Consider the following 20,472-nt stretch of genomic DNA (forward strand, 5'->3'; position numbering starts at 1 on the left):
GACTAGAGGCTAACTGAGGTATCACTCAAAAGCGAAGGAATAAATAGAAATGTATATAGTGCATGGATATGTGCACATGTGTGTGTATGGAGTGTGTATATATATTTATACATACATATATATATTTGAAATGGTGTTATATTATCACAAAGGTTGGCAGAGTTTAGGAAACTTTATCCATATAGTAGGCATACAGAAATTGATATTTTAGAATAATTTAATGTTGTGAAAAAATAACAGTGTGATTTGGGTATAGCACAACCATACCTTGAGAAGTAATCTGAAATTCTGGCACCAATCTCCAGGTAGTTTTTGGTCTGTGTTTTGTCAGTTTATAAGCTCTTGTTTGTTCAGATTATATTAGTTGTCATTTTACAATTTAAAATACTCTTTGACTTTTATTTTTACTATAATAAAGTTGCCAAAATAAGAGCAACCTTTTAAATTTCAATCAATAGTGTTGTGAAAATACAGAGGGCAGAAAAGTTCATTAAGAAAGAGAGAGGAAAGGATAATAGGAGTAAAGAGCATGGAATGTACTAGGAAATGGGATCCACCACAAAAGTGAATAGTGAATAAAGATACAGGATATTTCTTTTACCTTGCCATCCCTGGACTGTGGATAAATTGGATAGTAGAGGCAGTTTTTAAAGCTTAAACGAAGAATCTCCTTGAGAAAATATTTAGTATAGTGCTGGAATATAGGATTTAAAACAAAATGGTGTATGTGACCATGTTCTTCTCGTTGATGATGAGCATAGTAAATAAAATCTTCAATGTTATAATGTGACCGAATGTATTCTATATCCTAGAGAACAGAAGAAAAAAACAAAAACAAAAATAAATAACTTTTTAAAAATGCTATAATCTACTCTGCTGTGGCAAATAACTATTCAAATTTGTTTCTATGTTTTGTTCTTTCTTAATTGTTGAAGTAAAAAAACTAATTATCCCTTTCTTAACTTAATGTTAATTTAAAAAATAATAATCAAATAGAATCAAAAGCATATTTCCTATATTTATGTTCTCCCTTGAGAATTACTGGCCCATTTTCTAAAATATATATGTAATATGTCATATATATATATATATAAATATATACAATAATGCCTCATTATGGCTTAAAGATAGTTCATTTTTTTATTCTCAGCCGGATATTCATCACTAGAATTTTGGACTCTAAGAAATGAATTTTTTTAAAATCTAGAAATCCAATAATACTGAAGCAATAAAGTTCATTAACAGTTAACAAAAATTTCAGTCAGGCAAGACATACACATTAGCTTCATCAAAGACCAGGTACATACAGTCTTCAAGAATTGTATCAAGAAATTATTGAAATTGTCTAGATTTGTTTCTAAAAAAGCTGATATTGTGGAAATCCTCTCAGATATGACCAAAACAAATAAAATAACTCAAATATTATTTCATTGAAACATTCTATCAGAAACTACTGTAAAATTATGTTATCTGTGGGTTTCTGCTTCTAGATAAAGAAACAATGTGTGTGTGGGAAGCAATATGGGAAAATGGATAGAGAAATGGCCTCTAGATCAGAAGTTCTGGTTTCAACTCTTGACCTCTGCCATGTACAGTCTGCTGTATAAAATTATAACTTGAAAAAGAATTGATTCACATAAATTATGGAGTTCCCTCACCACTGAGATCATAGAGCTGGAAAAATAAACACAGGTATACCTCATGTTAATGCACTTTGCTTTATTGTGTTTTACAGACATTATGGTGTTGTTTTGTTTTGCTTTTTACAAATTAAGGTATAGAAACTCTGCATCAAGCAAATCTTTTGGTGCCAGTTTTCTAACAGTGTGCACTCACATCATGACTCTATGTCATATTTTGGGAATTCTCACACTATTTCAAACTTTTTCATTATTATTACATTCATTATGGTGGTCTGCGATCTGTTATCTTTGATGTTACTATTGAAGTTGTTTTGGTGCACTGTGAACATGATGCCAAATAAAATGTATGTTGTGACTGCTCTCCCAAATCATTATTCCATCTTTCTCCCTCTCCTCAGGCCTTGCTATTCCCTGAGACACAACAAAATTGAAATTAGACCAATTAATAACCCTCCAGTGGCCTTGAAGCATTAAAGAAGTATCCACCAGTACAGCAAACTTCATTGTTGTCTTATTTTAAGTAATTGCCACAGTCACCTCAGTCTTCAACAAGACTCTCCACCAGCTAAAAAAAATATGACTTGCTGAAGGCTTAACATTTTCAAGCAATAAAGCATTTTTAATTTTTAATTAAGGTATGTACATTGTTTTCTTGTCATAATAGTATTATATGCTTAATAAACTCTAGTAGAGTATAAACACATGCACTGGGGAACCAAAATTCATGTGAGTCATTTTATTGTGATATCAGCTCTATTGAGGAGTTTGGAACTGCACCCACAATATCTCCAATGTATGTCTAGATATACTGGTCCTACAGAAATCCCAGTGAGGAAACTCCATCAATCTCAAAGACTAGGACAATGAGTAGTGGCAAAGTGCACTTGTGCAGTCTATAGGTATAATGGCCAAGACTTGGTCTCAGGTCTTTTTGACTCCTAAGCTAGCCTTTTATCTACTCCTCCTCTCTGTCTCACCTTTCTGTTTCTGCCTCTAGATACATGCATGACTGATGTCTACATACATGTCAGTATAAGTATAATCCTCAAACTTTTTTTTACCTTTCTGAATTAGACCGAGAGTCTTTGATAACATTTTATAGACTTTTAGTTGAAGTTTGAGTTTGTTATGACTAGTCAGAGGTTTTACATATTTTCAAAAGCATTTGGTACATCCTTCAGCACATGCACCTCCACTAAAGTCCTACTCTGATGTCTTGTTGTGGGTTGGATATAATCCTGGATCCTCAAAGGCTATACTTGGAGAAGACAAGCTCAGGCAGGTTCTACCAAGCTAGAAAGGCTTTAGGAAGGGACCTGATGACTGACTGAATGTCAGCTGTCCAAGTACCAGTCTAAGTAACTTCGGAGAAGCTCACCACCACTTTGGTCACAGAGTGGTGAATTTTTAGACCATAACAACTCTCCAAAAGGAAGGAGTTACAACTTGTATTTGTTGGAGCTAGTACCCACATGACAAAATTCTCAGATCCCTGAAGTATGTACAATCAATTAACCTTGTTTTGATTGGCCTAACTCTGATCCCTATCCTTTGCCTCCTTTTATCTAGTCTTTTCATAAAGCCTTCTCTGAAAATCATTGGGAACCAGGGACTCATCTATATTAATTGCGCTAAGGGAAAACAAGGTAACGGTTCAGCAACCACGTATACAGTTTTCTTTCCAGCAGTGCATTCAGTCAGAAAGGAGTCAAATGTGCTGTGTTTTCTTTATGTGTTTGAATTGCTCCATTGGCATGTGCAGCAGACATGCCCAAAATGTAAAGAAAAGGTGTGATGGAATGTGAAATGGAATGTTAATTGGAAAGAATCTACCTGTATTGCTTCATACCAATGTGTGTGTATCATTTTAATCACGTGGTTATTCATCTGTTAAGTACGTCTTGTTATTTCCTACAGTTCAATCATTTTTAGACATCACTAAAAAAGATAGAAGTTGAAGAATGCAAGCAAATTTTATTCCTCCATATTCATCAGGGATGACCCTGGGCAAAAGTGTAAAGGTGCCAGGGATTTTTTCAGCACTCTCAGCCTTCCATTTCCTGTTCAGATATAAGGCACGGCCCCAATTTGTTACACTCTAGAACCAGTTCAGGCAGGACACATTTTTGTCTACTTCAATACCATGTCTCTCCTTTTTGAAAACTACCAACTATGCTTTTAAACATTTTAAATTTAAATTTAGTATAGGAATGAGGCTGACATAATTTTTGAGTTTAAAAAGGATATCTAAAGGATGTCCAACTTATAAACAAATCAGACATAAGCAAATGATACTTTATATAACTAAAAATGGAGACCCATTCACATTAAGTTTAAAACAAAATTTGGAAATTTTTCTCTCATTGCTTAATTAATAATAACAATAATTAATAAATTATAATTAATCTCATCAACTCTGTGTTAATTCATATGAAAAATAATAACTAAATGAATAAAAATTTTAAGATATTTACCATTTCGTCTCTGATTATTGAAACCCCAACTATCTGATTTAAAACTTCAGCAACAAATGTCTGTACTTTTGTTCCATCCTGAAAAGATAAGTCAATAGGTTAAGTTGTTGGGGTTTAAATTTTTCATTATTAGCTAATAATCAATTACTTTAATGCCTTGCAAAGCTTAAATTATGATCAAACTTGGACTTCAGATCAAAATTATTTGTTTAAAAATCTGTTGGGGAGGGGAATGGAACTCCTCAGAGCCAGAAGAAAGTCTTATTTTTATTGAAAATTATAAATATTTATGAAGAAACATCATGAATATGGTAGTACCATATAATGACACTCTTCTGTTAAAGCCTTTAAGAGCAATGAAAAACATTCTAGGATGATTCGTCAAGTTTATATTGTATATAGCTAGAATAAACCTGTCTTCATTGACATGAAAATAAGCATTTACTGAAAGCACAGTGCATTGGGGAAAAAAATTGATTAGAAGACAAGAAACTTAGTTTTAAACCTCCTCCTTTCTTCCTCCACTTCATCGCTAAGTGACCAAATTAATTTCTCTCTGTCTCAGCAGCTTCATCTGTAAAATGGAAACATTGGTTTTTCTCTCTACATGGTGGTAAAGGTATGGATTAGATTACCTTATGAAGTCCTTTAGTAGTGTTGAAATCTTTGACACTGTTTGAGTTACTATAATATATACAACATAAAGAGACACCAAGGTTTTGCACTGGTCTGCTATATTCTTAAGATATAGGCATCGAGGACAATGGCTTTGCCATCTAGGCTTTAGTACACAAAGCAATGTAATTTTCATGTTTTCATGGCAGTGGTCATGAAAGTTTCATGACACTGCTCCCTCTTGGATCTTCTCCTACTTGTCTGCTACTATGTCTCAGTCTTCTTTGCTGGATTACCAACTAGGTAATACTCATCAAATCATGGGTGTCCATCAAGACTCTACCCTCTTCTCTTTTCTCTCTATACTATTTCATTTGGTGATCTCATCAGCTCCCAAGGATTCAATTATCATCTCTATACTGTTGATTCTGATGATTGAAACCCAACTATCTGATTTAAAATTTTGGCGGCAAATGTCTATTTATTCATCCTTGACCTCTCTACTAACCTCCTGCCTCACATCTCTAACTGTATTTGGACATGTCAGACTGAATGTCATGTAGATCTTAAATTCAACAAGCCCCAATCTGAACTCATTATATCTTTACCTGCCAAAATCTTACTTATTCTTAGCTTCCTAATTATTGTTTAGAGCATCTCTATTCTCCCAGTCATCCAGGCTTTACAACCTGTGTGTGATCCTTATCTCCTCACTCTCTAGCTCATTCTTCATATGCAATAAGTTGTCATCAAGTTATTTCGACCTTCATAATATCTCCTATATATACTCCCTTCTCTCCTCTGACCCTGTCGTATTCACTGTACAGACCCTTATCACCTTATGCTTGAACTATGGCAATAGTCTAGAGATGCTCATCATGCCTCAAGTCATATCCTACTCCTGTCTATAATCCACTCAGCTGTCAAACTAACAGGCAAAATTCCCAAAGGGCAGATCTGATCATGTCATTCTCCTCTCCATCCCCATTCAATCAACTTGAATATTACATCTAAGGTTGTATATAAAACCCTCTGTTTAACTTTTAAAGCCCTTTATAACTGAGCCTTTCCCCTACCATTCCTGACATTTTACATTTTACACTTTATCCATCTCCCTCCCTACAATATACACTCTGCAATCTACTCACATTAGCCTCCTAGTTGTCCCTCACACAAAACAATCCATATCTCTTGATTGTGGATATTTTTACTGGATGTCCACCTCATTCATCTCCACCTAGTTTCCTTCAAGTCTTCATTAAGGTCTCACATTCTATAAGAAACTTTTCCTGATCCACCTTAATTCTAGTCCCTTTACTCTATTGATTATTTCTGATTTATCCAGTATATATCTTGTCTGTATGTAATTGTTTATATATTGTCTCCTCCATTAAACTGGGTGCTCTTTGAGAGAAGGAACTGTTTTCTGACCTTCTTTGAATCCCCAGAGACTAGTACAATACCTGGTTGATGATAAGAGATTAGTAAATGACCAAGTTGAATCCTTTTAGCACCTCTATGAGCCATCACACCTAGATAAGAACAACTGAACAAAACCAAGAGCAAATATTAAGGCTCTTCTTTTGACTGCCCCTATCTGATTTGAAGTCTCTTTTTTTTCCAAACATCAATTTCTCTTAGGCTTATACAATTCCCTATAATTCTCCTTTAACCTCTTATTGGGATCTCGTGTCCATAAAACCCCATCATGTGGGCCCTGCTATACTCCTCCACCCCCCAAAAAAGGAACATAATAATAATAGCAGGTAGCATTTATTTAGCTCTTTAAAGTTTACAAAGCACTATAAAATACTATCTGATGTTATCTTCATAACAACCCTGGAAGGTAGGTATTATACTTATCCCCATTTTACAGATACAGAAGATGAATCAGACACAAGTTAAGATATTTGCCCAGGATCACTCAGCTAGTAATTTGTCTGTCTGGATTTTAACTCAAGTATTCTTGACTCTGAGTCTAACACTCTTCACTATAACTACCTGCTGTAAAAACTGTATTGAGACGAGGGCCACAAAACCCAGTTCAATGCTAAAATCTTCCCACTGTCATGAAACATAGAACTTAGCAAGAAAAAAAAGGCCAAGCAGGAAGGTAAAGTACCATCGCTTTTCCTGGCCTACATTATTGATAGTTTAACAACCAGTAAAAAAACTACCAAAAAACCTTCTGAATGTATTCTGGCCAGCACAAAATCTTGCTGATTCCCTCTACTAAAAACTGACTTGGGGGGCAGCTGGGTATTCAGTGGATTGAGAGCCAGGCCTAGAGACAGGAGATCCTCAGTTCAAATCTGACCTCAGATACTTCCCAGCTGTGTGACCCTGGGCAAATCACTTGACCCCCATTGCCTCATAACACTCTTCTGCCTTAGAACCAATACACAGTATTGATTCTAAGATGAAAGGTAAGGGTTTTTATTTTTTTAAAAAACAGACTTGGTGTTCTTGAGTAAATTATAATCTAATTGTGGTATAATATGTTGTTACAGGGCACTGTGCCAAAAGGAGAAATTCTTAAAATTCTATAGATTATTTTAAATTAGTCCAGTTAATTCAGTGGAATAAGCAAGGACATAATGCTAAGACACACTATCAGTATTATTCCCCCAAAAGCCAGTTACTTTCATTCAGAAAGAAAGTTTAGAAGCAGCTATTGCATAAATGCTATAAAAGGAACCAGATAAAAGATTATAAATGAATCAATATAATCCATTACATGGCAAAATAACTTGGACTTTATTTTCTACTGATGTTGAGATAGTCCTGGCATCAGTATATTATTTTCCTTCAAGACGAGTGCCTTGCTTTATTTCTTCCAAGGGTCCTTGAGGCAGTTAAAACACAGTGCAAAGTAAGATCATTAAGAAGAAACTATTTAAAGGAAATAGATGAAGAAGTACTATCAGGTACCTGAGATCAGGAGTTTACAACAACTAGACATTGAATTTGGTTCTAAGTTTCCTGGAATCTACAGTAAAATGAAAGACATTCTACACTACATAGTTTACATTTTCTGGCCATTGAAAGCATACAAATTCATCTGCAGAGCTGAATTCTTTTCTGAATTTAACTCAAGCAGGAATTCATTGCATTGTATAAATGATAACAAGGAGGCAACTTCAGGTACAAAACTTTAAAAGGCCATATTAAGAGGTAAGCTATAGCAGCTAACATTTCTAGTATCTGAACAGGTTAGCTTGCCTGTATTTAAGTAAACAATATTAAAACGCAAAGTACATTTACTATTCTCCATTGCCAAAGAGCATCTGTGACTCAAGAAAAAAAAGTGGCACCACATTGTAAAATAAAACAATTGTGTTTATTTTATGCTTACCCGATCTCTTCGAGCCATATTATATTTTGCATAATCCTCTAATATGCTTTGATTCAGATTAAGTGTTTTGATGAGATTCTCAATACCAGATAGGTCGTTGGTAGTTGCTAGTCTTATATTAATTGACCTAATCAAAGGCAAAAAGGATACAAATTTTGAAATATGCTTTAAAAGAAGCAAAGAAAATTAGTCTTTCCCAAAGATTTTCTTTGGTCTTTAAATTTATAATCACAATATATGGGAAAAGGAAACTCAGATCATAGCCAACTATAAGTAGAATTCTAACCTTTTATATTTATACATAGTAATTTCAAAGTTTCACTTTAAAATGGTAAAAGTTACTATGTTGGACTTTTCACCATATAATAAACTGAACCAAAGCCCCTTCCCTCCTCCCCCAAAGTCTGATCATGAGGTAAATTCTTTGAAAGTGACACTACTTTTTAAAAATAATATTTTATTTTTCCCTTATTACACATGAAAACAATTTTAACACTCTTTTTTAAGATTTGAGTTCCAAATTCTCTTCATTCTCTTGACCCTCCCTCTCTCTGTCCCTCCCTGCCCTCTCCTCTCCTTGACATGACAAGCAATCTGATATAGATCATCATACAAATTTTTTCAGATGCTATAATTAAATAACATTATGGAGCACTATTTATAAACTTAAATTTTATACCTGGTCAACTTTTAACCAAGCTGAATTTTAATACTGTTATGTATCTTCCATGTTGCACTGTGACACAGAAATGACCCTGGATTCATAAAGATTATCTAAGTGGTGAATAAACTCTGACGTGTGACAATGAAATCACTTTAAAAGACTAATATATATTAATTTAAGGTCGCCAAGGAATTCAGCTATGTAATTCCTAAATGAGAACTCAAGCCAGTAGTCAACCTTTTATGGAGTTTAATTACAAACAGGAGGGAGAAAGGTATTAGAGATAGAGAGAGAGAGGGAGAGAGAAAGGGGAGAGAAGGGAATAGGGCTTAAATACCCCTTCTGTTTAGGCTGGGCCAAAAGGCCCAAGCCCTTAGATAGCTGAGGCAAAGAAAAGAGATCAGTCCCTATCACTCACGTGACCAAAATGGAGAAACAGTCTCAGGGGCCTCCACCTCCAGCTTCCTTCAGAGCAAGCTTCTCAGAGCACCACCTCTCAGAGCAAAAACCTCTCCAACCAACCACCTCTAGTCCTCAGACCCCGCTATCTTTAAGGAAACCATCCAAGTTCCCTCCCCTCAGTTCTCACATCTACCAATCACTGTCCATGTCTTCCCTGTGCCAATGGTGGCTCTAGCTTAACCCAGGACCGCCCAGAGGTCTATGGCTTTGCACATGTATGTTGAAGGTCATATTCTCAAATAATTAAATCTTGATCCTTTGCTACAGCCCTTCCTAAATCCTGTTACCCTGAGTAGGGTGGAGATTGGACTAATTAAATTTTGATCTATGCTGCAGCCCTTCCTAAATCCTGTTACCCTGAGTAGGGTGGAGATTGGAATAATTAAATTTTGATCTATGCTGCAGCCCTTTCCATTGTTCAGCAAAAGGTTTCTGTCCTAAAGCAATCTTAAGAAGGGAGGAGGAGGGACCTCCCTTGCCAATGGGGTTCACATTCCAATGGTGAAATTTCCAACATTCACAAGTCTAAGAAATTTTAAGGTTTACAGACTTCTAACAAACTGGAAAGGGCAAGAATAGGCCAAGAAATGTACTGGATGTATTCTATCAGATAAATATTAGCCTAAGTCCAAAGAAAGATTCATCACCAGAGTGCTAGACACCAGGTGATAGTTTTTTAACAACAAAAATATCTTAAGAGGCTATGATATGAATTAGAATTGAGAGTACTCACTCAAGATCAAATCAGTTCTTAAAGTTTAATTGTATATTTTAAAATTTATAAAATTTATAAGAAAATATCTTTCTCTATAGTTGGCTGGTAGGAAAACAATCTCTCAATATCATCCTCACAATTTTTAAAGGACAGTTAAAAACTTAGTTATGATTTTCTGCATAACAAAAGGTCAAAGATAAAATTAAGTCATTAATTATTTTTAAATGCCAAAATAAGCCCATCACATTGCTAAAACATATTTGCTTCTTTAGAATTTGATTCAGAGACTTTCATTAAATTTGGTGAATAAAGCAATAGAAATCCATTTTAATTATATATTTCATCCTCAAAACCAATAAAACACTTTTGACTAGTTTCGATATTTTCTTTACTGCACAGATTTTTTGTATATACACATATATTATATGCCTACACATCCGTATCAATGAACCATTCTTTCTGTAAAGATGCAAAGTATTTTTTGAAGCTTTTATCTTAATTGCATAGTCAAGTCAGCTTTTAATAAGGTCCTAATACACTGAATTAAGAGTATGACCTTCTTTCTTTAGCTGTGTAGATCAAGCTTTGGAATATAAAATTCATTACTCATTCATTAAACTCACACTAACAGAACCTCTTAAGTATAACACTATTCTTGGCATGAGAGGGAAACCAGAAGAAATATATACTATGGTCCTGCCTTCCAGAAGCTTATAATCTAGTGGAGAGAAATAAATCATGAACACATGAGGAAATTAAGTGAAAAATGTAAAATAGTCAACTGCCAAAATGAGTCCTATATGCACTAAATAATATATGTGAATATTCTTCCAAACTGAAGCACTGCTAGAAAGTTTAGCAATTTGTAAATGGAATCTAAATCAGCAGAATAGAGGCATCAGTATTGTGTGTGTGTGTGTGTGTGTGTGTGTGTGTGTGTGTGTGTGTGTGTGAGATATAACCAATTATGACAGATTGACAATGTACCTGATGGAAATACTTAAAATTTGTTTCTGAATTGCATGCTGTAACTTGTGATATCATTGGATTCTACTTGGAAGTATATGGAAACATTTATTTAATGCTGAAAAGAATACAAGATGCCATTTAGTACAACTCTCTCTCTTTTTCTATATCAGGAAATTGAGACCCAGTGAGGGGAATTGACTTGACCAGGGTCTCAAAGGTCATTAATGATGGAAGTACTGAGATTTGAACCTGAGTCATTTAATTCTCAACCTACTTTATCTCTCATTGCACCACAATGAAATCTACTGCACTCAATCTAAAAACTTGTCCATCCTGAATTTTACCAAAGAATTGTTAAGAGCTGAATAAATTCTGTTATTGCAAAATAATGTACTTGTTTACAATTATCCTGCTTAGAGAATAGATCTAGATTTCTCACCTAATCTAAGAATTGTCTCCTAAATTAAACATGTTAGCTGGTTCTGATTTGCTATGGGTATATCAAGAGAGGAGATAGATAGAATTTACAAGTTCCTAAGAGTCCATCAAAGAGGGTCAAATAAGAAGAAATCTTAAGCTTTTTAATATCTCTCATTTGAGGGGAAAGATTATGCTGCTTATAGTTTACTTTACATTATGTGCCAAGAATCATTCCTTTGTATTTATCTTTTGACATAATGCCAAAGATTCATAATCTTATTATTTAGTCTTTCAAACAGGTAGCTTTGTTCCTACTTCATAGCTTCTTAAGTGCTCTACAAAAACAACGGACTAGAAGTACTGAAGAATGTATTTCTGATTCCACTTTAAAATTATTTTTGTCATTTCAACACCCTTTTCTCTGGGAGTATTAAATTACTATAAGATAAGATGAAAATATCTCAAAGATATAGTCAAATATACTCCAAAAGCTGAAAGTCAATTTTTTTTCAGAGAAATTTGTACCAAGAGACCCATTTAAGTGCTAAAAAAAAAAGAAAAACAAAAAGAAGCTAATAGTTCTAGGAAAAGAAGCAAGAAAGGAAATAACTGGGATCAGATAAGATAAAACATTTTCTTCCAAATATTGTGGGCAGCTAGGTGGTACAGTGAATAGAGAACTGAAGCTGGAGTCAGGAAGACCTTTATTCAAATCTGGCCTTAGACATTTATTAGTTATGTGATTCTGAGCAAGTCACTTAACATTGTTTGCCTCAGTTTCCTCATCTGCAAAATAAGCTGCCTAAGGAAATAGCAAATGACTCCAGTACCTTTGCCAAGAAAGTCCCAAATAAGGTCACAAAAATATTGAAGTGGCACAAATATTGTAATACCAAGTCAGTACACTTGGGTTTTTTGGAAAAGGGAGGAAAGGTAAAGTTGGCTCAACAAAGAAAGTTTTAATGGAGTTAGAAGATACGTGTATATGATCATATAGAGAGATAATAAATATATAAAGAAATAAAATATAGTATATACACTTACTTTACTCATTTCCATTCAACCTCCTGCATCTCTCTCTCTCTCTCTCTCTCTCTCTCTCTCTCTCTCTCTCTCTCACTCTTTCTCTCTCTCTCTCTCTCGCTCTTGCTCTTTCAGGAGATAGATAGAATTTGTAGAATTTACATTTTACTAAGAATTCATCAAGGAAAGTCAAATAAGAAGAAATATTAAGCTATTTAGTACCTCTCTCAAAGACAGAGAGAGAGAAAGAGAGACTTGCATTGCATGTGTATACATCCTTTCATCTATCTATCTATGGAAACTTGCACATAAAAAGCAATTAGAGAATATTCCTACTGACATTTCATAGAAAAGAAATTCTACTTTAATCTCTACCCTTCCTGTACCATTGGGAACCTGAAACATCAATGGGACTACTCAGAGTAAACACAAATATCCTTTCAGGCAGAAAGTATGTACTTGAATTCTTTGAAGTTACACATAGAACCAAGTAACATTGGTTACTTGCTTGCCACAGTGATCCCAAGGCAAAAAGTAACCTATGGATTAAAATTAGTTCAATTTAATCTATGCTAAATAAAGCTCTGAATTATACTTAAAAGTTAAATACTGAGCACTATAAAACTTATCAAGTTGTCCTTATTTATATTTAAAATTCCAGAAACAATTAAGAAGATGAAAACAATACTAGATAGTGATGGAAATGTCAAAGGGTAAGCCCTCATAACTTGAAGCAAACTAATTACTTCATTTGAACCAGATAATGTATTTGTACAGTGGCTAATATTAAGAAAGAGAGATATGAGAGATGCAAATACAAAAGTGAAGCAATTTATGGCCTCAAGGCCTCACATACTACTTGGCAGACAAATTGTGATGTATGTGAAAATGGGCACACAACACTCAATATCCACACAGAGAACACAGAGACATCATTTTAGTCATGCTCAATCAACTCTTCATGACCCCATTTGGAATTTTCTTGATAAAGATCCTGGAGTGACTTGCCATTTCCTTCTCCTTTCATTTTACATATGAAGAACTGAAGCAAACAAGGTGATTTGCCCAGGGTCAAGTTTACTAGCTTGCTCATAGCTAGTAAGTGTCTGAGATCAGATTTGAACTCAGAAAGATGACTCTTTCTGATTCTAAGCCCAGATGCAGTGTAATCTTGGAGACAGAGGGAAGGCACTGGCAGCAGAGATGATCATGAAAGGCCTCACGCAGATGTAGCTGCTGAAATTGAGTCTTGAAGGAAATTTAAATTTTCCAAGAGGTCTTGAAGAATGCATTCTTGCATGGGGAATACCAGAGTCCCCCATGGTATGAAAAGGGTAAATGTAAATGTAAAATATATGAAAAGATATGAAAAGGGTAAGTGTAAATGTAAAATGTAAAAAAAAAAATGTAAAATACAAGTAGCAGCAAACAGGCTGGTATGGCTGAAATGTAACGTTAGGAGAGAGGTATGAAAGATGTGTGCATACATATATATACATGATAAATTCATATAATAAATGGAAATATTTAGATGCATGTATGTGTTATATATATACATATATATTAGTCACTTTACAAATACTTCATCTGGTATAGAATATTAAAACCATATTAATAATAACTCAGAAATCATATGCATATACATACACATATAAACATTTGTACATAGTACATATATCACATATATATTCCTTTATAATAATATGAATTAAGTATTCATATTATATGCCTTCATATAAACATATGAACCAAATAAACATATATGAACATTACTCACTATATATTTTATCTGGCATATAAATTCATATAAAAATTTTAAAACTCAGGAACCATATGTAAGCACAAGTGCATTTATTATTTGTTCATATATAAAAATACATACACGTCTACATAGATATATGTATGTGTCAACATTGCCTACTGTACAAATACTTTATCTGGCTTAGATTAAATAATTAGTTTACCTCAAATTTCCATCACCATCTAGGAATGCTTTAATATTCTCAATCATTTCTGGGTTTTGTGAATTTTAAATTTACTCCACTCTACTTAGTCTAACAAAACAGGAATGTCGACACCCCTACTTAAGGATTAAGTGTTTAGAAAGATGGCCTATGACAGACATGTGCTAGCAAATGACAAATCAGAAACAACTGACAGACCCCTGGGCTGTCCTAAGTCAAACTTAAGTTACCATTGGTACATGTGAGACGCAGGAAGTGATATAAAAATGGTCTATATATTTCGCATCACTTCCTCTCTCTGGGCTCTTTTTGTGGAGAGGTGGCTCTGGCTCTTGCGGCATAGAGGTGGCTGGTGGCAGCATGCTAAGCATCTTGGCATCTTGGTATGGTTGCAGCTATTGTCTAGGTTTGGCAGTGAGTGTCCTTGATACCATAACTGGGAGAAGCTTAATACTGTAGGTCAGGTAAGGTGTCTTCTCTGAGCTCTCTCAGAGTTTAAGTTGATTCCTTTTTCCTTTACCTTCCAAAACACTATCCTCTTAGGAAGCCCCTAATCTTCTGAGGAGGACTTGTGGCAGAGGTCTTTGAACTTCCACTGGTACAGGATAGGCCAGAGAAATCCTATACCCCTTTCCCTCTCTCTTCTTCTTAATTCCTTCCCTCTATATTAATTAAACCACCATAAAATTTCCAAACTGACTTGTGTATTTTATTTCAGATTTGAATTATCCCTGGTGACTAATTAAATTTATATTCAGTCTCAACCCTACAATTTACCTTTACAGTCCTCAAATATAAATAAGGACAATGTAATACCTATCATTATTTTACATTGCTCAGTGTCTACCTCTAAGTATAATTCAAAGTCTTATTTAGCTTAGACCCAAAAAGTTGAACTAATTTTAGATTATAGTCTATTTCTTTCCCAAAGAACATGGCACCGGGTGAGACTGGTGAGGATGATATGCTTAAGAGCTGCTATATTTGAGATTCAAAGAATTGGAATATATACTCTGACTATAAAGAAATGTATCTATTTTTTCTGATTTTAGTGAAAAAAATGTATAGAATTAGCAGGGAAGGATGCAAACAGGAAAGGAATTAAAAGGTAGCATTAGGGGCAGCTAGGTAGCTTAGTGGCTTAGCTGATAGAGAGCCAGGTCTAGAGATGGAAGGGCTTAAGTTCAAATCTGAACTTGGATACTTACTAGCTATGTGACCCTGGACAACTCACTTGGCTCCAATTGTCTAATCCTTCTTGCACTTTTATTGTTATTCTACCTTGGAACTGATACTTGGTATTGATTTTAAGACAGAAGTTAAGGTTTATTTTTTTTTAAGATAGTGTTTCTTAATGATGGAGAAAGGACTAGTCAATGAAGATGCACTAAGAAGCTGCTTGGAATTTTCCTTCCTAATCAGTACTTTCTAGTGATGAAGAATCTTCTGACTAGTGATGTGACTTATGACTACTAAGTCAAAAATTACTGAGGCAGAGTTCAGTATACATACAAAAGCATGATCTGACCCTCTTTGGGGCCCTTTTGCTTCTTTCCTTCCTGGCAGCAGGTGAGGCAAAACTGCTGAGTTGCTGGGTAAGAGGAAAGATGATTGTCTGCTATCCCACACTTACCCCAGTTTCTATGTATCCATGAGCATGTTACCTCTGTTTCTTTTGTCTTTATTTATTCTTGATATTAGGGAGGAAGGTCAGAGAACAAGTGTTTATTAAATACTTATCATGTGCAGGCACTATGATAAACACATGACAAATATTATTTCATTTTATGTTCACAACAATTCCCAAGTATTCTGAGAGGGGAGTGCCTAGGTAAACAGGAAATGCATCAAGGCTACAAAGTTCCCACTAACTACTGACCTGGTCCACCATGGGGGTGGTAGCCAATGACCAATTAAGTGCTTGGAGTCAAACATGAAAAGACAAGTTCCCTTCAGGATAGTGGCAGCTTCTAGATCATGACCCCTCACAATGGAGAGAAATATTGGCTATGAGATCCATCAACTGAAGCAAAAAGCTACATATAAGGCAAACAGTATTGGGGGATCAAGAAATTGTTTTATAAAAACTAAAACCCTGAAGATAGCAGCATTCAGTCACTCTCTAGAAATCCAACCTACCAATGTGACAGGGAGTTGGGACAGTGAATCTAAAAGTGGTTTTATACTAGAAATGTATCCAAAAGGTAGATTTTCTAATTGATTTTATGTATAGGTTGCCCAAAACATTAAAAATCTTTCTTTCTCTCATTGAAATAACACCTTAGAATGTAAAAAGTAAAGATTCATGCTTTAAATAATTTGCCTTGAAGAGAGGCGGAGTCAAGATGGTGGCATAGAGGCAGCACAAATTCAGACCTCTGAAAACCCTTCCTTACCAATTACAAACTAAATGCTCCTAGGGGACTGAAAATCAAACCTAACAACAAGGCAGAGCAAAGGAACCCTCCTGCTGGACTCAATTTAAAAGGTACACCCCCCAAAAGCTGGAATTCAAGAACACTTGAGTTTAAGGGGAAGGAAGAAGGAAGGTCCTAGGATTCCCCCCCCCCACCTAAAGCGCTAAGCCTCCAGTGGAAGCTGGAATCTCTGGGCAGGCAAAGGTGCTGATCTGGAGGGAGTACCTTGCTGGCAATGCTGTGACAGGCTCAGAGCGTGAACACAGGCAATGAAGGAGTTAGAGGAGTGCAAGGCAGGCAGCCTATTTGCAGCAGTGGAAACTCTCCATATTGCTCCCCCCTTCCAGGAGGTTTTGGCCTCAGGGCACATCCAGCCCAACCCAGGTGGACTTAATCCCCTCAACAGACTTCAGAGGACAGGGAAGCTCAAGCTCCAATACCCCTCCCCCACAGACTTCACTGAGAGATCTCCCAACAAAACTACAACAGGGAAGACTGCCAGAAAAGCCCAAAACCAACAAAAAAAAATTAGAGGAGCAAGAGCACAGACAACTACAGGGAGTAAAGAAGGGGTAAATATGAGCAAACAACAGAAAAAGAAGAAAGATATTACAATCGACAGCTTCTATACAGACAATGAACAAAGAGCAAACGGAATATAGGAGGAGGGAACACAAAGCAATAAAACAGAAAACCCAGCAAATTGGACACAGGCTTTGGAAGAACTCAAAATACAATTCAAAACACAATTAAGAGAGGCTGAAGACAATTGGGAAAAGAACATAACAACTAAGATAAGTCATCCGGAAACAGAGGCACTTGAACTAAAACGAGAAAGTAGTGTCTTGAAAGCCAAAATCAACCAGCTTGAAAGTGAGGCAAAGGAGATGAAAGATGAGGTAAAGAGGATGAAAGATGACCTCCAAAGAAAATCAGACCAGAAGAAGGATGACCAAAAATCCAGGGACAAAATCTAATCTTTTAAGAACCAGAATACAACAACTAGAATCAAATGACTTCACAAGGCAGCAGGACACTATAAAACAAAATCTAAAGAATGAAAAATTTGAGGAAAATATGAAGCATCTCATTCACAAAAGAGAAGATTTAGAAAATAGTTCCAGGAGAGACAACTTAAGAATCATTGGTCTACCAGAAGAACATGACAAAAGGAAAAGCCTAAATATCATACTAGAGAAAATTATCCAAGAAAACTGCCCTGATATTCTAAACAAGAGAGAAAAGTGGAGATTGAAAGAATCCACAGATCACCTACTGTACTTAATCCCCAACTGACAACACACAGGAATGTTATAGCCAAATTCAAGAACTATCAGACCAAGGAAAAAATATTACAAGCTGCTAAGAAGTCATTAAGATACCATGGAACCACAGTGAGAGTAACACAGGATCTGGTTGCATCTACACTGAAGGACCAAAAGGCATGGAATGTGATATTCCAGAAAGCAAGAGAACTATGTCTACAAGTAAGAATCAACTACCCACCAAAACTGACTATATTCTTAAAGGGGAAAGTATGGTCATTTAACAAAATAGAAGAATTTCAAGCATTTGTAAAGAAAAGACCAGAGCTGAACAGAAAATTTGATGCCCAAGCATAGAATTCAAGAGAATCATTAAAAGGTAATTTAAAAAGAGGGAAAAAAGAAAAACGAAACAAAACAAAAAACTTTTTTTAAGAGACCCAATAAATTAAAATGATATGTATCCCTATAAGAAAAGAGGGCATTGGTAACTCTTAAAAATTGTTATTACCACCCAAGCAGCTAGAAGAAGTACACTTAGAGAGAACAGTGACAAACCATATAGGATGAAATGCCAAGACATAAATATGTAAATAGATATGTGTATGCATAAATACATATATGTGTGTGTGTGTGTGTGTGTACAACTAGAGCTAGAAAAGAGGTTAATACTAAAAGAAATGGGAAAATAAACTGAAGGGGGTAAATTTATTTGTCACAAAGAAGCACATGGTGGGGGTGGGGGGAGGAGGAGAAGATCAATACACTGGAAGGGTAAAGAGGTTGGAGAAAGGAAATACTCAACTCATACGTGCATTTAAATTGACCCAAAGAGGGAAGAACAATCCAATCCATTAGGGCAGAGAATTGATTTGCACCCTATAGGGAAGTAGAAGGGTAACAAACAGACTGGTAAGGAGGGAAGCAATACAAGGGAGGGTGAGGATGGGGGTAGTTTAAAAGGACTATAAAGAAAATAAGGGGGAAATAAGAAGGGAGGAAAGTAGAAAGGGAAGTAAAATAAGGGTGGGAATTAGGGAAACTGATTAAAAAAACAATGGTGTGGAAGGAAATAGTGAAAGAAGAAAAGGAAGGACTAGGAGTAGAAATCAAAATGCTGGGAAATACACAGCTGGTAATCATAACTCTGAATGTGAATGGAATGAACTCACCCATAAAATGCAAGTGAATAGCAGAGTGAATTAGAATCCAAAACCCTACCATATGCTGTCTACAAGAAGCACACATGAAGAAGGTAGATATGCATAGGGTCAAAGAGGATGGAGCCAAATCTATTGGGCTTTAACTGATAAAAAGAAGGCAGGAGCCACAATCATGATATCTGACAAAGCCAAAGTAAAAATAGATCTGATTAAAAGGAATAGGGAAGGTAATGATATCCTGATAAAAAGGCAGTATAGACATTGAGGAAATATCAGTACTCAACATGTATGCACCAAATGACATAGCATCCAAATTTTTAAAGGAAAAACTAGTGGAGCTCAAGGATGAAATGGATAGAAAAGCTATACTAGTGGGAGACCTGAACCTTCCTCTATCAGAAACTAGATAAATCAAACAAAAAAAATTAGAAAGAGGTAAGAGAAGTGAATGAAATCTTAGAAAAAATAGTAGATATGTGAAGAAAAATAAATAGGGACAAAAAGGAATACACCTTTTTAGCAGCACATGGTACATTCACTAAAATTGATCATGTATTAGGGCATAAAAACAATGCAAACAAGTGCAATAGAGCAGAAATAATAAATGCAACCTTCTCAGATCACAATGCAATGAAAATATTAATTAGTAAGGGTACATGGAGAGGCAAATCAAAAATTAACTGGAAATTAAATAATACGATTCTCCAAAAATGGTTAAAGAACAAATCATAGAAGCAACTAATAATTTCATTAAAGAAAATGACAACGATAAGACATCCTTTCAAAACTTATGGGATATAGCCAAAGCAGTACTCAGGGGGAAATTTATATCTTTGAGTTCATATATTAATAAACTAGAGAGGGCAGAGGTCAATGAATTGGGCATGCAAATTAAAAAAAAAAACTAGAAAGTGAACAAATTAAAAATCCTCAGATGAAAACTAGAAATTAGAGATCCTAAAAAATCAAAGGAAAAATTAATGAAATTGAAAGTCAAAGAAATTTTGATTTAATAAATAAGATTAGAAGGTGGTACTTTGAAAAAACAAATAAAATAGACAAAATACTGATCAATCTAATTAAAAAAAGGAAAGAAGAAAACCAAATTGACAGTATCCAAGCTGAAAATGGTGACCTTATTTCTAATGAAGAGAAAATTAAGGCAATCATTAAAAACTATGCCCAATTGTATGGCAACAAATATCTAAGTGATCTAAGTGATATGGATGAATACTTACAAAAATATAAATTGCCTAGACTAACAGAGGAAGAAATATATTACCTAAACATCCCCATATCAGAAAAAGAAGTTGAACAAATCAT

At 35.0% G+C, this 20,472-nt stretch overlaps 1 protein-coding gene across 6 annotated transcripts in view; it reads right to left on the minus strand.

Moving 5' to 3' along the window:
• CFAP61 (cilia and flagella associated protein 61) overlaps positions 1 to 20,472 on the minus strand; it is a 402,581-nt gene that overhangs the window by 236,252 nt on the left and 145,857 nt on the right. For all 6 annotated transcript variants that reach the window (XM_056813840.1, XM_056813843.1, XM_056813842.1 and 3 more), the window contains 3 exons: positions 8,088 to 8,214; positions 4,118 to 4,195; positions 602 to 808 (listed from right to left, as the gene is read on the minus strand). In XM_056813840.1, coding sequence (XP_056669818.1) covers positions 602 to 808; positions 4,118 to 4,195; positions 8,088 to 8,214 — 412 coding nt within the window. The remainder of the gene's footprint in view (positions 1 to 601; positions 809 to 4,117; positions 4,196 to 8,087; positions 8,215 to 20,472) is intronic.

The sequence above is a fragment of the Monodelphis domestica genome, chromosome 1 (genome assembly GCF_027887165.1).
Source record: "Monodelphis domestica isolate mMonDom1 chromosome 1, mMonDom1.pri, whole genome shotgun sequence".
Lineage (NCBI taxonomy): Eukaryota > Metazoa > Chordata > Mammalia > Didelphimorphia > Didelphidae > Monodelphis > Monodelphis domestica.